This window comes from Halichoeres trimaculatus, unplaced genomic scaffold (genome assembly GCF_033239565.1).
Source record: "Halichoeres trimaculatus isolate MK-OKI-2021-1 unplaced genomic scaffold, fHalTri1.1 fHalTri1_scaffold_14, whole genome shotgun sequence".
NCBI lineage: Eukaryota > Metazoa > Chordata > Actinopteri > Labriformes > Labridae > Halichoeres > Halichoeres trimaculatus.
In genome coordinates, this window is record NW_027437192.1 from 12,499,074 (window position 1) to 12,516,054 (window position 16,981).

A 16,981-nucleotide genomic window follows, 5' to 3' on the forward strand; every position below is an offset into this window, starting at 1 on the left:
ATATGCTCCATCTGCTGCTGCTGCTGAGTGGCTGTCTCTGTGTCTCTGCAGATTCTCGAGCTGGTTGGTTTTTTTGAACAAGTCCTTCCTTGGTCTGCTCTCATCTTAACTATGTATTTTTTTATTTGTTAAATCAAAAACCAGCACAACATGCACTCTCAAAACAGTCTACAGATGATGGTCCCCTGAGTTCAAACTGAATTAGGCAAAGAGGGTTTTTTAATATGATGCTCTTAATTCATGGAAAAACCTTCAGAAGGATCTGAAACTGCCTCAGTTGGTCACCTTGGGAGACTTTAAATCAGTTTTAAAACATTGTGAAAATAATAGTCTGAGCCATTGTTTGTGTTTTTATTAGCCTCTTCATTTTTATACACTTGTCTTATTTAAAACATCATATTAGTCGTTCTGCTGAATGCTTTGTTGTTTTGTTGTCCTGACATCATTTATTGTGTCTTATTGTAAACTGTTTAGGAGCAAATCCAAACTGAGAATGTGCTGTCTGTAGCTGAGTTTATACAGCCGTCTTTACCTGTACTGAAGTGTACTTTTTCCAAAAACATATCATCTATTTGTCTGAAACACCTTGCATCACTCCAGCCTTTAAGGAGGTCAAAGCTGACTACTGTCCCTGACACACTTCAAGCTATATGGTCCACTCTCAAGGCCCAAAAATCCAGTAATGTTTTGAATTGGTCAACATTTCTGAACCACTTCTTTGCCTCAATTCTTTTGAGTTAGATACTGAATAGTAGGAGGTGTTATGCACTGCGAGAGCTTTTGGGGTTACATGCTGTTATGTAGACATATCCCACAAGCCAGAAATTTCTATAATGCTGCAATTATTTTACTTTCTGGTGAAAAAGTTAAAGTAAAGTTTGGATCTGTCCTCATATTTTCCCTCTCTGTGGCTGCTTTTTCAAACAACAAGCTACTGAGAGAGTGTCCATTTACAAGCCAAATGATAAAAAATGAATAATACCAACCAACAGAGTTAATTGATAACAAACATTTATTGGTTGCAGCTGCACACGCCGGTGCCCAGTATTAATTACTACAACTCTGAAGGCCGATTTAGTTGACTTCAGTTATATCACCAGTGTTTACAAGTTTTTGTTCAAAATCTAATTAACCACACTTGTTAAGGCCTAATGATTTAATAAAAACTGTAACATGTGTCTGAAATTAGATCAGTTTGTTCCTCTTGGTCCATGTTCCAAGATGATATTTCTCAGAATTTCCTTTTCTAAAATTATCCTGCTGGGTTCTTTTCAAGTTATCTCTCGTCTTGTTTTCTCTTTATCTCACCAATCAGTGCTCATGTGTTGATGCTGTATAAGATATTTTTTATTAGAATAATATAGAATAGAATAGAAAATCCTTTATTTATTCCCAAGGGGAATTCAGGAGGAGTCATTGCAGCAATCAAGAAAACAAAAGTATGAAAGTGTAAAGAAAATACAAAAAGGTCCATAAGAAAATAGATGCTGACAGCTTGTCCATCATTGTCCAGTTCAGCCAGCCTCCAGTGCCACAGGATCCAGGACTGAGCTTCTTCAGTCATGCTCCATCTGTGGCATTGGTGTCCAGTGTTAGCTCCATTAGCCATGTCTGTGAATAACAAGATGCTACTTTGTCTTCTGGTACCCTGTCTGTTGCTGGGTTAGCATGGCTAGCTTGTCTATCTTATTGGAGATAGATATTACGTTCCCAATAATGATGGATGGAAGGAAAGGTCCATGTCGTCACTTTTTAGCTCACACCTGAAAACAAGAACGTTGTCCTCACCCTCTTCTCTTTACCTTGTGGGAAAACATCAGGCCTTGCACCAGTTAGCATTGACATGCTAAAGGCTGCTAACAGCTGATTTCACATGTAAACAATGTGGCCATGGCTACATGAAGGATCTCCAGACAAACACAGGAGCAAAATAGTAAAAATATCACTGAAGACAAAACCAGTTTGGTGTCCATGACCAACAAATGGGCCATACAAAGTCCAGATACAAAGATGACAAAAAAGACAGGAAAAATTACAAGAAACGGACAAAGAGAGAGCTGCTGTTACAGGCAGCCACAACTAAAAGGGGGGCGCCTAGCAAAAGATCTTCTTCTTATTATCTTCATTTATTAGTGTTCTGATTAAAAAACATTAGAAAATGCTTCCAACACTTTCTTAAAGCCTGAGCTGACATCATTAAATGTCATCTTCTGTAATCTAACCTCCTTTCTCTCCCCCCCTGTGCTTCCTCACTCAGGTGTACCCGGGCCTGATGGTGACAGCCGGCCTCATCCACTATGTGCTCAACATGCTGCACATCACCGTACACATCCGGGATGTGTGTGTCTTTCTGGCACCGGTGTTCAGTGGTCTGACCGCTATCTCCACCTTCCTGCTGACACGGGAGCTGTGGAACCAGGGCGCAGGGCTGCTGGCGGCCTGCTTCATCGCCATAGTTCCCGGCTACATCTCCCGCTCTGTTGCTGGCTCTTTTGACAATGAAGGCATCGCTATTTTTGCCCTGCAGTTCACCTACTACCTCTGGGTATGTATGCTGAAGCAGCTTTCTGTGTGTGAAAATAGTGCATAAGATAACGTGTTGATATTTCAGCAAACTTAAAAACACTTCATACTATTTACAGTAAAACTGAGACCTACCAGAAACAGAATTAAAGATACTACTCCTGGGAATGTACTTTACAAAATGAACACCATCGTTTTTTGGTTTGACATCTAAAGGAGCAAATTTGATCCTAACACTTAGTCGCTTCTTTGAGTAAATATTTAGCCTGAAAACAATACAAAAAAATAAACATAACTTTGAAAAAGGTTACAAACCTACAAATAAATCCTAGCATGTGGTCAGCTCCTTCTGGTCCTTTGTTCATTTTTAGGGCATGGGCTTGATGGAGCCTGAAAAGTGGACCTATTTTCAATCTTAACAGGCCTCCCACGTTGAATTATTTATCCAGAGCCTTGAAAGGCATACTGGGCATCTTTGTAGACCATGTGGAGGCCAGGAAACTGTATGCAGCACTGTAAACCTTCACAATACGCCAACCTTTCAGAGAAGAGTTAAAATGACCTCAGGTTAGGGATTGGAAAGCCCCTTCTTTTTTAGCTCCGCTTTAAAAAAACAAACTCAAAGAAAGAAAAATGTTTGTTTTTATTCAAGAAAAAACCTGGCCTTGGTAAATTTTCACCAACTCTGTTGTATTATTTTCTTTGTCTGAGGAATAGTTTACACCTCAGATATTAAAAAGAAACTTTTCTTTGTTACCTTTGCTCTGCTGAGGTAGACCTTGACACAAACTGAGGTGGACCTCAACAGAAAAAAGAAACCCACAGAAGGAAAGAGGGTGTTATTTTTGAAAACAGCTTGGACATTTTCAGAAGCCGCAGTGGAAAATATTTGAGAAATGGTCGTCCCACCGTTAGTGGAAGGAAGAAGCTTTTCAGGGGGAAAGTGAAAGTTGTCCGGCACAGACTGTGTCCACTCTTTTCAGCTGCATGGACAGCTACCTCCCTGCCTGCAGCTATCCTGCTTTGAATGAGATTTTTGGGGGGAGTGTGTGTGTGTGTGTGTGTGTGTGTGTGTGTGTGTGTGTGTGTGTGTGTGTGTGTGTGTGTGTGTGTGTGTGTGTGAAATTAAAGAGCTCTTCTTTCCAAACCTTTTTCTCAGCACCTCTGCATTATTTTTGTAGTTGACCTTGACAAATATGATTTTTTTTTCTCTTCGCACTGAACTGTATCCGTTTAGTGGTTAACATTGTTACTTTTCATTTTCAAAGTCTAAAAAAGTAAGATCAGGTTATTAGTTTAAAAAATGGGAAAAACAACCTTGAGATAGAAGAAGGACCTGTTAATAACATAATCAGTCCGAAGAAGACGAAATAATAAGCCTCTCTGTTGAACCAGTTCTCCATTGACCTTAGGCTGGCAAGTTTAGAGTGTAAAGGCAATTTAGATGCAGCAACAATAAATTCATTGCTTTTGCAGTGAAGACATAATTGAATGTGACAGCACATAAACAGTATATTGGTAAAGTATCGTCAAAATGCAAAATATAGAATAAAAAATGTGAATAAAGTGCATATATAAATAAATGAATGTATTATGTGGGGCTGTCTGCACGCTGTCTGAGCATTGATTCAGCTGCCAGATGCCTTTATCAGACTACAAACAGGGTGCAATACAACTGTAGTGGATTAAAAAAACAGCCTTTTAAAGTAAGAGCCTGAGCTCTACTTTACGCCGATGCTACGTTGCATCAAGAAATGTATGTCCACTCCTATAGCATTTCTTCAGCCAATTTTTGATAAATGGCACCACTTTAGTGAATTTAAAACCAAATAAGGTTGTAAGTTGTTTTGTTTAAGCACCCTTTCCCATCTTTAATGTGAGGGTGTTTCCATCCAAATGTAATTAAAGACAAAAGGGATGTAGACTTTTATTTTTACAGTGCCCCAAAGATTAGACATTACAAGGCTGTTGGGTGTTCAGCTGTCCGGTACCAGAAGGTTTTTGCCTTTATTTCACGAGGCAGCTGAAAAGAGACAGGAAATATGGGCAGGGAGAGAGCACCAAGTAGCCACATGATTCAACAGCTTTTCCTAATGGCAAAGTCTGTTCAAGTAAATGTGTCAACTTACACTGGATTGGCTACAGAGCGTTCCAGCTGCGTCTCCAATCTGGCAGGTCGGAGCCCTCTGCATCATTTATACAAGACTTCTCTTTTTGCCTGAGCAACAAAGAATCATTTTACAGGCAGATCAAGCTGGCCAGGAATTTGAGCACTTAACAACAGTGGAACATCTGGTCAACTTTCAAAATAGAAAACGCTTCATCCACACTGAATCTCGGGCCATGTTACGACAACAACAAATGCACATAACGAGCAGGGCCAGACCATTGAGTTTGATTTTTGTCTCTAGCTATCTGGTGGTGCTGCGAGGTGCCGGTCTGAGCACACACCCTATGTGAGTTGATGGATGAGAAAGCATGCTCTCAGAACACAACAGAGCAGAGACCCAACAGACACAGATCTGGTGCGAGTCCAGCATATGACCAATGTAGCAAAAACTTGAGCCACTGTACATGGGGCGCCTACTCTACCAAGTGTGCTAAATCAACCTGGCTAATTTAAGGTGTAGAGTTTTTTTGGGAGTTGTTGCTTCATCAACTTGATGACTGAAAAGGTGAGAACAGCAAATTGAAAAAGGCCATTATGAAATTTAAAAAAAAACAAAAAAAAACAAAGGGTTTTCCAAAGCAGCCAACCTGTAAAGATGTTCATGATTGAAGAACCCCACTCTTAGTCACATCAAGAGGGCACCCCCTGAGTGACACGTCAAAATTCATTTGAAGAAAAAATTATCAGATACCGTTGGGATTTCCCCACTATATGCCAAAGTAATGTTCCAAAGTGGAGAACTTGTTGACTGATTTGACACAAACCTTTATCTGATTGTTGAAACAGAGGGTTTTCAGCCCTCTCGTACTTGTTGCTGACCTTCCCGCTGACAGAAGCCGCACGATGGCGCTTTAAGTGTACGAAGCAATCTCATCGGCTCAACCCAGGGCCTCAAATTCGATTGAATGTTGCTTCACACTACAGTAGAACAATAACCTCAAACAGCCTGGTAAAAGCAACCAAAGATGATTTCAAGACCCCATTGTGACATGCTCCTGAAAGACTCATTCGATTACCTGACCTGAATCCAATAGAGGCAGCTTTCCACTGAGTGATGGCAAGACTGAAGGTAGAGAGCCACAGAACTAGCTGCAGAAGCCCGGTGGACATCATTGGGCAAGGAACTCTGCACCTGGTGCTCAGTGAAGGTTTAACCCTTTATGATCCACCATTAGGGATGGGTACCTTTCACATTTTAAACGATGCAATACCCAGTACCTGGCAATCGGTATCGGTACTCAGTGGTACCAATTTTTGGTACTTTTCTGGGCTTATGTGAAAAAATAAATCAATTTGTTTTATGATAAAAACTTGATTTTCTCAGTTTAACATATTTTTTCATTAGTATATAACCTTGCAATGCTGTGTTTATGTTTAGCATGGAAAATTACCTACTCTTCCAGTCACAAGGATGTGTTTTAACAGGGTAACTTTTGATTTCACGTGAATCGGTACCCGGTTCTTTTGACAGAATTTGATCGGACTCGGTACCTATAAAAGGAACCTAAATCGATACCCATCCCTACCCACCATACCAAGTCTGTGAGAGCATATTTACATGCATTTTTGGCACAAAAAAATAAATAAAAAACATAAAAAAAATTTTAAAAATTACACATTTTTCTCAAGATGGAAACTAAAGTTCATGGCTACATCTACAAAAATGTAAAAAAAAATGTGATAAAGTGATTTATCTTCTTCAATTCAAGAACTGGTTGACAAATGGCAGATAGACAAGTTTAGTATCATTGATTTGATCAATAACTTTTAGTACTCGGTGTTCCAGGTCTTGGTGTCTGCATTTATTCTTATTCGTGCCTTGTTCATCCCATATTTGTTGTCAATTACCTCAAATGAGAGCTGAAAGCCTGCCCAGAAAGCAAATACTTGTTTAAGTCAGTTTAATTTAGTTTTGACGTGTGGGTGTAGAAATCCAAAATGTTTCATTGTCCAAATAATTATGTAGCTGACTGTTAGTGCCAAGCAAATGATGAGGGAGTATAAGGTGAGTAAGTTTCGCTCCAGTAGGAAGATTTTGGAGCTTTTGCAGAAGTTTTAATCTTCATGCTGGCAGCCATGGACGACAGTTCTGTTTTTTTTGTTTGTTTTGTTTTGTGAAAATGTCTCAATAAAAGGAGAGTATTACATCATCCTGGTAAAAATAGGGATGAACGATAGGGATTACAGATTTTTCTTACATGCATCTTTAGTAAAAAGCATTTTCTTACTGCTGCCAGCTGCAATGACTCAAAATCACTTAATGATCCATGTACTGTACCTGCATTCATACGGTCGTTCATGGTTGAAGCACTATTGGCATGTGTCTTATTTATTCAATTCACCTCATGGAATTACTGAAGAACATTTCCCGTCTACAAATGTCCTTATGTTCCTCTAGACTGCAGTGTTATTGCCTCACTGTAACCTGTTGTATTAATATTAAAACAGTCATTACTGTGGAAGAATTCACCCCCTGCTCAGGCAGCCTGTGCTGGAGCAGGTGTCGCAAGAGTGGGGAGCTTAGAATTGATTCCTTAGAAGCTGAAAAAAAAAAGTTAAATCAATTCCATATTTAATATTGGAGATTGTGGCAGATAACAGAAAAGAAGAAATTGATTGTAAGGAAGTTATTTGCAAGTAGCAGCTTGAGCAGTCTTTTTCATTACAACCAGACCTGCGAGACGCCAGCTGCCCCCACCCACAGAGCCTCCTCCCAAACACACAGGCAGTGAAACAAAGACGGAACAGATACTTCAATTCTCGCTGAAAACAGAAACAGGATTTTGACTGTCATCCAGAGTAGTTAACACTGTTACCACCTGTTGTCTTTTGTATTCTCAAAACAGAAATTGAAATGCAAATCGAGTATTGTTTTCAACGTTTGTGTCTGCTTCATCGCTTTCTTATTGATGCTTAGTTTACTTTGCCAAAGGACATTCAGAATATTTTTTCTTTGAGTTCCTGTTTCATAGAAAAGAGAATTACTAATAAGCCACACACGTTTGTACGCAGGCAAAGTATATCCAAGTGAAAAAGTCCAAGTTTTGTTCAAAACACACTGATTATCATTCAACACCAACACCATTCAATAAAGAGCACTTGCATATTAAAAAAAAAAATCCCTCTCTGCAAGTCCAGCATTAAAGCTGTTGTGCATTTGAAGGCCGAGCAGCGTTGCTCATCTGCATTCAGGGTAAACGCTCTGCCTTAGCCGGTAGTTTGGTGAGTCAATTACTGCACAGCACTCAGCTACAGATTCAGACAACAGTTAAGCCTTCACCATCCACACAACTAATGCAAGGACATGGTACTCTGAACATCATGGGTGTTTACTTGGTAAACACCAAAGTCAAGGTTTTTACTTGGTGCGTTTCACAGGGACTGTTTGTTCTTAAACAAAGTCTTCCAGGACATCACACGAGACGTGTATGATGTTGATGCTGGGCAATCGTTAAAAGACAGTGAGTGAAAGACAGTAATTTCTTTTTATGAATCAACTTCATTAAATCTTTCAGCTTTTCTTTAATAAGAGTTTAAAGCTGATCTATTCTCAGGCTTATCTTGTTTATTTTCTAAATACTATATTTTAATTAGCATTTACCATTTAAAACGTCCTTCCTGAATGGATGGGTTACTCCACATTACACTGTCAGCTGAGCAGGATCTTACTGGTTCACTTACTGGGTGTTTCAGTAAAGTAAATAAAGAGTGATCATTATTCATGCTACAGGCTCTCAGCGAGTGGTAATCGTGTCTTGTAGGCTGTTAGTCCAACTTTTATTTTACCTCCCAGGCATTGATCTCCCTTTATAGAGTGTACAGACATGCTGAGCGGTGGACTCTTTTATCCCGGCAGTATAGTGATGCAGGTGTTTCGTCATGCCTCGCTGCTGTCCGTCACAGCATAACAAGCTTGGCATTACAGTTGCCCGCCGGGCTGGAAGAGACCTTTTTTATCTGTCCAAGGATTCAGCCGTCCCAGTTTGTGTCACTTTGTCAAATCCTACACGGACACATCTCTACATTTGGTTCAAGGTAGCGTGAGTCACTCGACTCCATGGCCTGATTTTGAGACTCGTTGACTGTCACTGATCTGGCAGCAACCTGCAGTTTAGTGTCCAGGTGGCTGGCTGAGCATGCACACGGTGGGTACAGAGTAAGTCCTGATACAACACAACTGGCTGTGAGTCTGTGAGTCTGTGTGCTGGCCCGGCAGAGAGAAACCAAACACTTCAGTTTACATCCTTGAACATACATTTCACGTTTGGGAGCCAAAAAGCAGTGATATGCACACATGTACACTCAGGCAGACTTTGAGTATGGTTTAAGAGTTTCATTTGTCTGGGGCTGTATAAGATACTTGTCAATAGTAAGTGTGATTCTCACAGGAGATGCCAGTCTTTTATGTTAGAAAACTGACTGGAGTGTTTGCAATAAGGCAAGGTTTCACACTGCTGCAGTTTGGGCCAAATTCACCCTGTAATCTGGCTACTGGAAAACCAAGCTGTTTTTTGGGCTCACATAGACTTAAAAGCATTTTCCCTGTGCCATCTTTTTCCCATCCTGCCACATTTTGGTAGTTGTAGCAGCTGCCAGTTGTTAAACTTAGCCTTTCAAAACTTTTCAAGGTAAAGTTAGACGAACTGCCCTTGACTAATTCACCTTGACTCCCACCACCCACCTCCACAAGTCTACACTTTGAAAACTCAGTCTTTTCAATAAAATCATCAGAAAGGGTACATTCATTGGAATTTTCTTAAAAGCTGTTAGTGGCTACATAAGGAAGGGAAAAAAATTTAAGCTCCCTTTTTGGATGATAAAAAAAATCTCATGGTCACAGATGGCCTGGCGGTCCAGGTCTCACTCCATGAGGATTGCCCTCAAGTGGGGGCCTGGGGTTTGAATCCAGACTATGGCCTCTTTCTTGCACATCACTCCCTTCTCTTGCCTTGTTTCCTGGGATAAACACACAAAAAATTAACTTTATTTTTATTTTTTTAAGTTTCTTGTACTCTGAAATTTACGGTAATTTTTGGGTAAAATCAGGAAAAAATACCTTTGTTTTGTGTACAAAACAGTGCAAAGCAATGGTGTGGTCTGACACCAAAGTAAGCTGCTGAGAATTTAGTCTATAAAGCTTACCATAACACTGAAGATGGTGACTTCAAATTTTTTTTAAACTTCCTAAATGACATTGTGCAAATTATCCTCTTCACAGGAGAGTGTAGCCTAGCTTCTGTGTTGGTTTCTCGATAAAAGGGCCACTCAGAATGGCACCTTCTGAAGGTTATTCACTGTAAATTACTACATGGAATCCAACTCAATAAATGGGATAGGATAGAAAAGAACTTTATTGTCATTGTAACAAGTACAATGAAATTGAAGTCACAGCAGCAATCAAGAAAACAAAAGTAAGAAAGTGTATAGAAAGTGCAAAAAGGTCCATTAGAAAATATATGGTGACAGTTTGTCCATCATTCTCCAGTTCAGCCAGCCTCCACCTCCACAGGGTCCAGGACTGAGCTTCTTCAGTCATGCTCCATCTCTGTCTCCTAGATCCTGTGTGCTCACAGCAGGTGAAGTTCGTCCAATGTGGCGTTGGTATCTGATTTTAGCTCCATTAGCCATGTCTGTGAATAGCATGATGCTACTCTGCCCTCTGGTATTCCCTTTGTTGCTGGGTTAGCATGGCTAGCTCGTCCATCTTATTGGAGATAGATCTTACTTTCCCAATAGCAATGGATGGAAGGACAGGTCCATGTCGTCACTTCTTAGCTCACACCTGAGAACCAGCACTTTGTCCTGACCTCCTTCTCCTCACCTTGTGGGAAGACATCAGGCCTTACACCAGTTAGCATTGACATGCTACAGGCTGCTTACAGCTGAGTTCACATGGAAACAATGCAGCCATGGTTACATGTAGGATCCCCTGACAAACACATGAGGAAAAGTAGTAAAAATATCACTGAGGACACAAAAAGTTCGGTGTTCATGACCAACAAATGAGCCATTCAAAGTAATGATCCACTCCAAATACAAAGATAACGCAAAAGAGACGGAAAAATTACAAGAAACGGACAAAGAAGAGAGAGCTGCTGCAAAAGGCAGCCATAGCCAACACGGCGGTGCCTAGCAACCAGAGTAATGAAACAATAAAATAGGAATGTTGGTAAATAGGTTTAATATCAATCAATTGAATAAAGATCTTGCTTTGCTTTCAATTTTATATCATGCTGAAGAAACATGTGGTCCCATTTTTAACAGTTCACTTTGCAATGAGATTGTGAGGCTTGACCCAAAAGAGCAAGAAGTAAAAAGGAGTCAGAAATGTAGTTGGCAGATGGAACATTGAGAGTTGGGCAATAAGGACTGCAAACTCTGCTCAGAGCTGCAGATAAGTGAACTTGGTAAAAGGTGAACTTCAGGTGAACTGTCTCTGCACTGAAATCTGTAAGAAGTGCTTTATAAAATAATTCTCCCCACTCTCTTAAATAATCTTCAGAGAAGTCTATGGCATATCTAGAATGTGATTTTCTTGCAGTTTTCAGTCTGATTGAAAATGATGGCTCCCTGTTCTAAGTGTTAGATGTTTGAAAGAACAATGGGTGGATGAATTAATGCAGGTCAGGGCCAGTTCAGTTACGGCGCCCAACCCACAAGTTCAAACCACCCAACATTTTTAATGCTTGTCAGCATTTTATGGAGATGAGTCTCTTGTTTTCAAAGCATGCGTTATGTAACTATTTACAAAGCTTTTGGCATATTTCAACTTCAGGAGCCTTCACCCTTCCCCTCCAACATATTGTTTTCCTAATATCTCTGAAGCAATCCAGAAATTCCCAGGGAGTCGTATTCTTTGTAAAACTTTCAAGACTCACCCAGAAAAAGAAAAAGACCTCCAGCTTTAACCATTTCCCCCCACCTGGTAATATGTTAAAGGGACATCTTTTCCTCAGTGCCTCTTGTCATCCTGTGAGCATGATCAATACATCTCCAAGGTGGAAGGAAGGTTTTTCCTCGCAGAAGCCATCATTGCCTCTTAGGGTGATGTGTCATCATCCCCCCTCCTCTGGTCCACCACCTCTCACGTCCCTTCGTTCTATTTGGCGAGAGCCCTGAGAAACAATCATCGCGGCCATGCTCCACTGCTTCCCATTATCAGTCTCATTTACCCACATTTGTCTTTGCGTATTTCCTTTCCTCCTCCCTGTCTCTCTTCCATCTCATCTGCCTTTAATTGTCTTTGTCTTCTTCTGTTCCTGCCATTTGTTTTGCTCTTGCGGTGCTTTTATTTTCCTCTGCTCCATTTTTTTCTCTCTTTCCTTTCTCTTTCACCCTTTGTGTCATTATTACTCATTCTTCCCCCACTCCGTCCTCTCCTCCACATGGCAAAAGTGCGCGAAAGCCGCTCTCTCAAGTCTCAGCCCAATCTTCATTATCCGACTGCTTCGTTTTATCCGCTAATAACCCATTCAACTGCACTCGCTTAATCTGTGTTTACCCCCCTACCCCTCCAACGCACACACACACTCCTATAATCTATAATTGAATCCTCTCACACCCAAGAGAGCTCTTCTTAACACCATAGCTCTCGGGGACATGAACACACTTACACACACACATGTGCACAGTCGCCTCCCTGTCATGCTCCAACCCCGTGCTCCATTCTTACATTGTCACAACAGTAATTCAGCTCTTTCTCTCTCAGCTCACATTTAATTAGCTGGACACTGTGTGACTTTTGTGTTTTCACAAAGAAAACGGTGGCTGGAATGGTGGCGGGTAGAGCGAGGTTGAGGCACCAGTTAAGCACAGCTTGAACATCTCTTTGAATAAACAAAACCAGGCTGCACGCTAGCTTCGACCAGCCTGAGTGGAAATATTGTCTGAGAGAAACACAGCAGCTTCAACAGTTGCTATTGTCTTACTAATCTGTTAATGCATGCATTTTCCCTTTAACAAAAGGCTAAACAAAAGGAGCAAAAACTCAGGATAGAGACATAAAAGAAGATTAGATAAGCTGTACATGAAGACAAGCTAAATATAGAAAACAAGGGTAAAATGCAGGAAGCTTAAAGCGGTTGAGCGATAATGATTTTTGCCTCCTAAATTCACAACTTTATTAAAGTTGAAGTTTTATTACAGATATTATCTCATTTAAAAAACGTTTATTTTCATGATTTTTACCAGTGCATGGTTGTAATATGGTATTCCCGCAAGACAGTGGCTTTAGCACATCAGAAAGCAGTTTGCTAATCATTATTTCGTAACAGCAGAAGAAGAATGGTGACTGCATCAGAGAGCAAAGCAGGTAGAAAACACTTGCGATATCAAGCTGCAACCTCTGGGCACTAGAAATGAAGCCGTCATTGAAGAAGTGATGTGGGATACGAACAAAATTTTATATCTCGATATTGGTAATTTTGTATCCTGATAAAGTATAACTCCTACAAACTACATGAATACAATGAATTTTCTCTTACCTTTCTCCATTTATTCAGAAAAAAAAAACATTTTATGAATAAAAAAATAAAATGTGTAAACTAGAAAAGCACTCAGAGAGCGTAGACCTCCGCCAAGCATATTGTGATTGTCATGCAACACTTTAGTCCTACTTTAATGTTATACTCCCTTTCAGCAGACTGTCTGCGACAATTTGGTGTTAGTTGCAGGTTTGTACAGTAATTTGTTACCTGACAGTGTTGAAAATTATGATGACCCAGTACACGTTTAATATTCTGGATCTTAGCATCCAGAATATTGGCAGGATCTGGATCGTACTTTTACATCCGATCAGAAATTATGCTGACCTTGGTTTGTATTGTTTTGCAAAGCAATCCAATCATTTAATCTGGAGTCATATACACATATGATGAAAATAGCCTTATCTCACAATGATAAAGAATTCTGTAAAAAAAAAAAATCCTGGATCCAGACAGTGATCCGGATCACCTCCAAAATGTAGTTACGTCTTCCTTATCCCATTTTAAACATTTCCTGAAAATTTCATGAAGATACATTCATTACTTTTTGAGTTATGTTGTTCACAGACAAACTCTCCCAAAAACACAACCTCCTTGGCGGAGGTAGAGGTAAATTATAATACAACACAAATATCCAGTGGACAAAAACCATTGAAAATATTTCGTAGTGCAACCAGTTTTCAAGGAATGCAGTAAATGCGTGAGAACTTCATGGTGTCTCGACTCCAGCTGTCTGTCAGTCATGCAGCTTGCCAGACTTAGCAGCCTGTGTGACGTCTACAGTCAACATGCAACAGAGCAGAGATCTGGTGTATTTGAGCCATTAGTGGAGCAACAGAGTTAGAGTACCCCACACATCAAAACAACAACATAAACAATAAAGGGTTATATGGTATGGTAGGCTTTTTTTTTATTAGACTTAGATATATAGCTATATCCCACAGCACTACATGGAAGTGTCAAAAACTGCAGTTCATCAAATGTCCACTTGAGGCTTACCTGGAAGCACCAGAAACCACATACACAACAAGCTAAAATAAGCTGACTTTTACTACTTTAATAGCATTAATCTGATCAGTGGCTGATAAGATGCCTGTGACTACTGAACAGTATTTTATCTTGACAAACTAATATGAATAAGATAAAGTTTATCCACACTGAACCTAAAGAAATGGTTACTCTGCACAATGGTTTCACCTACATCGAATCTAACTAAATACCTTACTGCTTACTGTAGATAGTAGTGGGATAGCACAGTATCCACTCAATGGCTCACACCTTGCAAAAACGAATGCACTCTTATGAAACATCCTTCCTTCATGACATTTATGGTTTTCACTTTTGGTAAAAAAAAAAAAAAAAAAAAGATGCAAAAGGATGTTGACTCATGCTTCCTTTTTATCACACTATAATACTTTTTCCATTGTGTGCCCCATTTCAGTCAACAGGAAGCCACAGAACAAGAAAAAGAACCGTTCTGTTTTTCATTTCACTAGAGCTCCACCACAGGCTTTTGCCTCCAATTCAACCATGCAGTTTAATCAAAAAGATTGTGTCTTTTATCAACAGTGGAGTTTGTGTTTGCCCTGTATTTGTTATTTATACATTGATTTTTTTTTCAAGGCTGCAATTAAAAAGGGAACAAGGTATTGGATTTTGATTAGACTTTGCTTTAAAGATCAGAGAAAGGTGTGTAACTGCAACAGTGTAGATCAAAATCATCCAGCTCACAGCAGTCAGTTAATTTGTACATGGTGTGTAGAGTTTTTAGGTGATTATGAAACTGACTAAAATAAATACCGACGGCTCTTAATGACCTATAAAGCAGATTAGACCATTCAGAAGAAAAGTGCACATGTTCCTAAATTGGTTTTCACAATTTAAAGAAGCTGATGGAGGGGAGGTGACATACCACATGATCAAATGATTTTCCACATGATCCAAAAACTTTTCATTAATGATACATTTCACCGTTCAAAGGGAGCAGGGTGGTACTTTTTGTCAAGGGGCACTCAATACTCTTATGACGCAGAGACAGCTGTGTCCACAAGGGGTGCCAAAATTGACTCGATTTGTTCCTCAGAGATGCTTTGAATGTCATATTTTACTGAATCTTAGTAAAAGAATTTTTTTCTTTTTTGAGTTTAAAAACATTTATGAATACTTGAGTTAGCAAAATGATGTGCTTACTTAAGTGCAAGAGGGAGCCAAATGAGTCCAAACTTTTTTCTGTGGATTGATTTTCATGGCATGTGTGATTTGGTTGTCTGTGGCGTTGATAATTGACTGCATTTAATGCATTACAAAGTTGGATGGTCACATTTCAGTCAATAGGGACCAGAGGGTTGATGGTTCAAGTCCCAGCATTGCCCAAGATTGGGAATTGGGCTGATCACTGGAGAGGTGTAAAAATACTTCCTGAGCATTGTTAAAGTGCCTTTGAGCCAAGGCTTAGTCCAAAACCCCCTGCTCAGTGTTGTACATCACTCCGGGGTGGAACAAGTTGGGTCCTATCACAAGGTTTAGGGCAGAAATTACCCCTACAGCAGTGTTTTTGTGCAGCAGAAGCCCAGGGTGCACACATGAAACACCCCCTCCCTGCTCCTCTGCCGGTTTCCTCTGCACTCAGATGGGGCCATTTTTTACTTGACCAAAAACACAAGTAAACAGACTACCACCGACAAAATCTGATATCGGTCTGCATTCACGCTTTATTTAGAGAATTTTCAGCGCGTTACTTTCACACAAAAACACTGCTAAATAAGGCTCTAGTTCTCATCGTGTCTCTTCGTCCTGGCAGACTACCTGCGTTTGTTTATATCTGGCACACCACGCGCGCGGACTGATGGACTAAGCGGCGAGCGCCTCGTAGCCAGCTGTGGCTCTGCAGCGGAGGTAGCGCCGTTTAATGACACGATGAGAACTAGAGCCTTATTTACTGTGTTTTGTGTGAAAGTAACGCGCTGAAAATTCTCTAAATAAAGCGTGAATGCAGACCGATATCAGACTTTTTTGGTTGGAGTCCGTTTATTTCTGTTTTTGGTCAAGTAAAATATGGCCCCGTCTGAGTGCAGAGGAAACCGGCAGACAAGCAGGGAGGGGGTGTTTGGTGCATGCTCCCTGGGCTTCTGCTGCACAAAAACACTGCTGTAGGGGTAATTTCTGCCCTAAAACTTGTGATAGGACCCAACTTGTTCCATCCCGGAGTATCACTTTAAAGGGGCCCAGCTGATCGAAATCCATTGATGCTAATACTTATATATAACTCATCAACCCCACTTCAAAAAAAAAAGCAAAATGTTCTCTCTAAGGGTATATGTAAGTTATAAAAAAACACATTGTACTTGACAAATGTTTTGGTTGTTTCTGGGATGTCAGCTAAGAGACATCTTAATACAAGATTGGAACACAGCAGTCACCGGTGCTTGTCATTATAGAAACACCTTACCTGCAGAAATAAATCCGGTGTGTTTACCTCAAACAGAGCACCCATGCGGTAGAAAACTGTCATTTCCTACCTCCACAAACACACTTCATCTTTATTACAGGGGAGGATGATAATCAGGTCACCCACTTACTGTAGCCCACCTCAATGCACAGGAAAAGCTCTGCTCCAGGACTTTTTGTCTTCAGGTTTTTCTGCATCTGCATACAGATTTCAGCCGTGCTAGTGTTTCTATCTGTACTGTTGATTAATCGAACGCTGGTCCAGTGGTTTGTCCATGATGCTCTGCCGGGTGTTTAGGTGGTCTAGCAACCATCGATTGCCTCTCATCAGAAAGCCTGCACTGGATGAGCTTCCTCT

General features: G+C 40.3%; 1 protein-coding gene across 1 annotated transcript in view; it reads left to right on the plus strand.

The window, feature by feature from the left end:
• Positions 1 to 16,981, plus strand: part of LOC141802920 (dolichyl-diphosphooligosaccharide--protein glycosyltransferase subunit STT3B) — a 131,959-nt gene that overhangs the window by 71,046 nt on the left and 43,932 nt on the right. Inside the window, exon 3 of the mRNA XM_074686733.1 lies at positions 2,258 to 2,545. Within this exon, the coding sequence (XP_074542834.1) occupies positions 2,258 to 2,545 (288 nt within the window). The remainder of the gene's footprint in view (positions 1 to 2,257; positions 2,546 to 16,981) is intronic.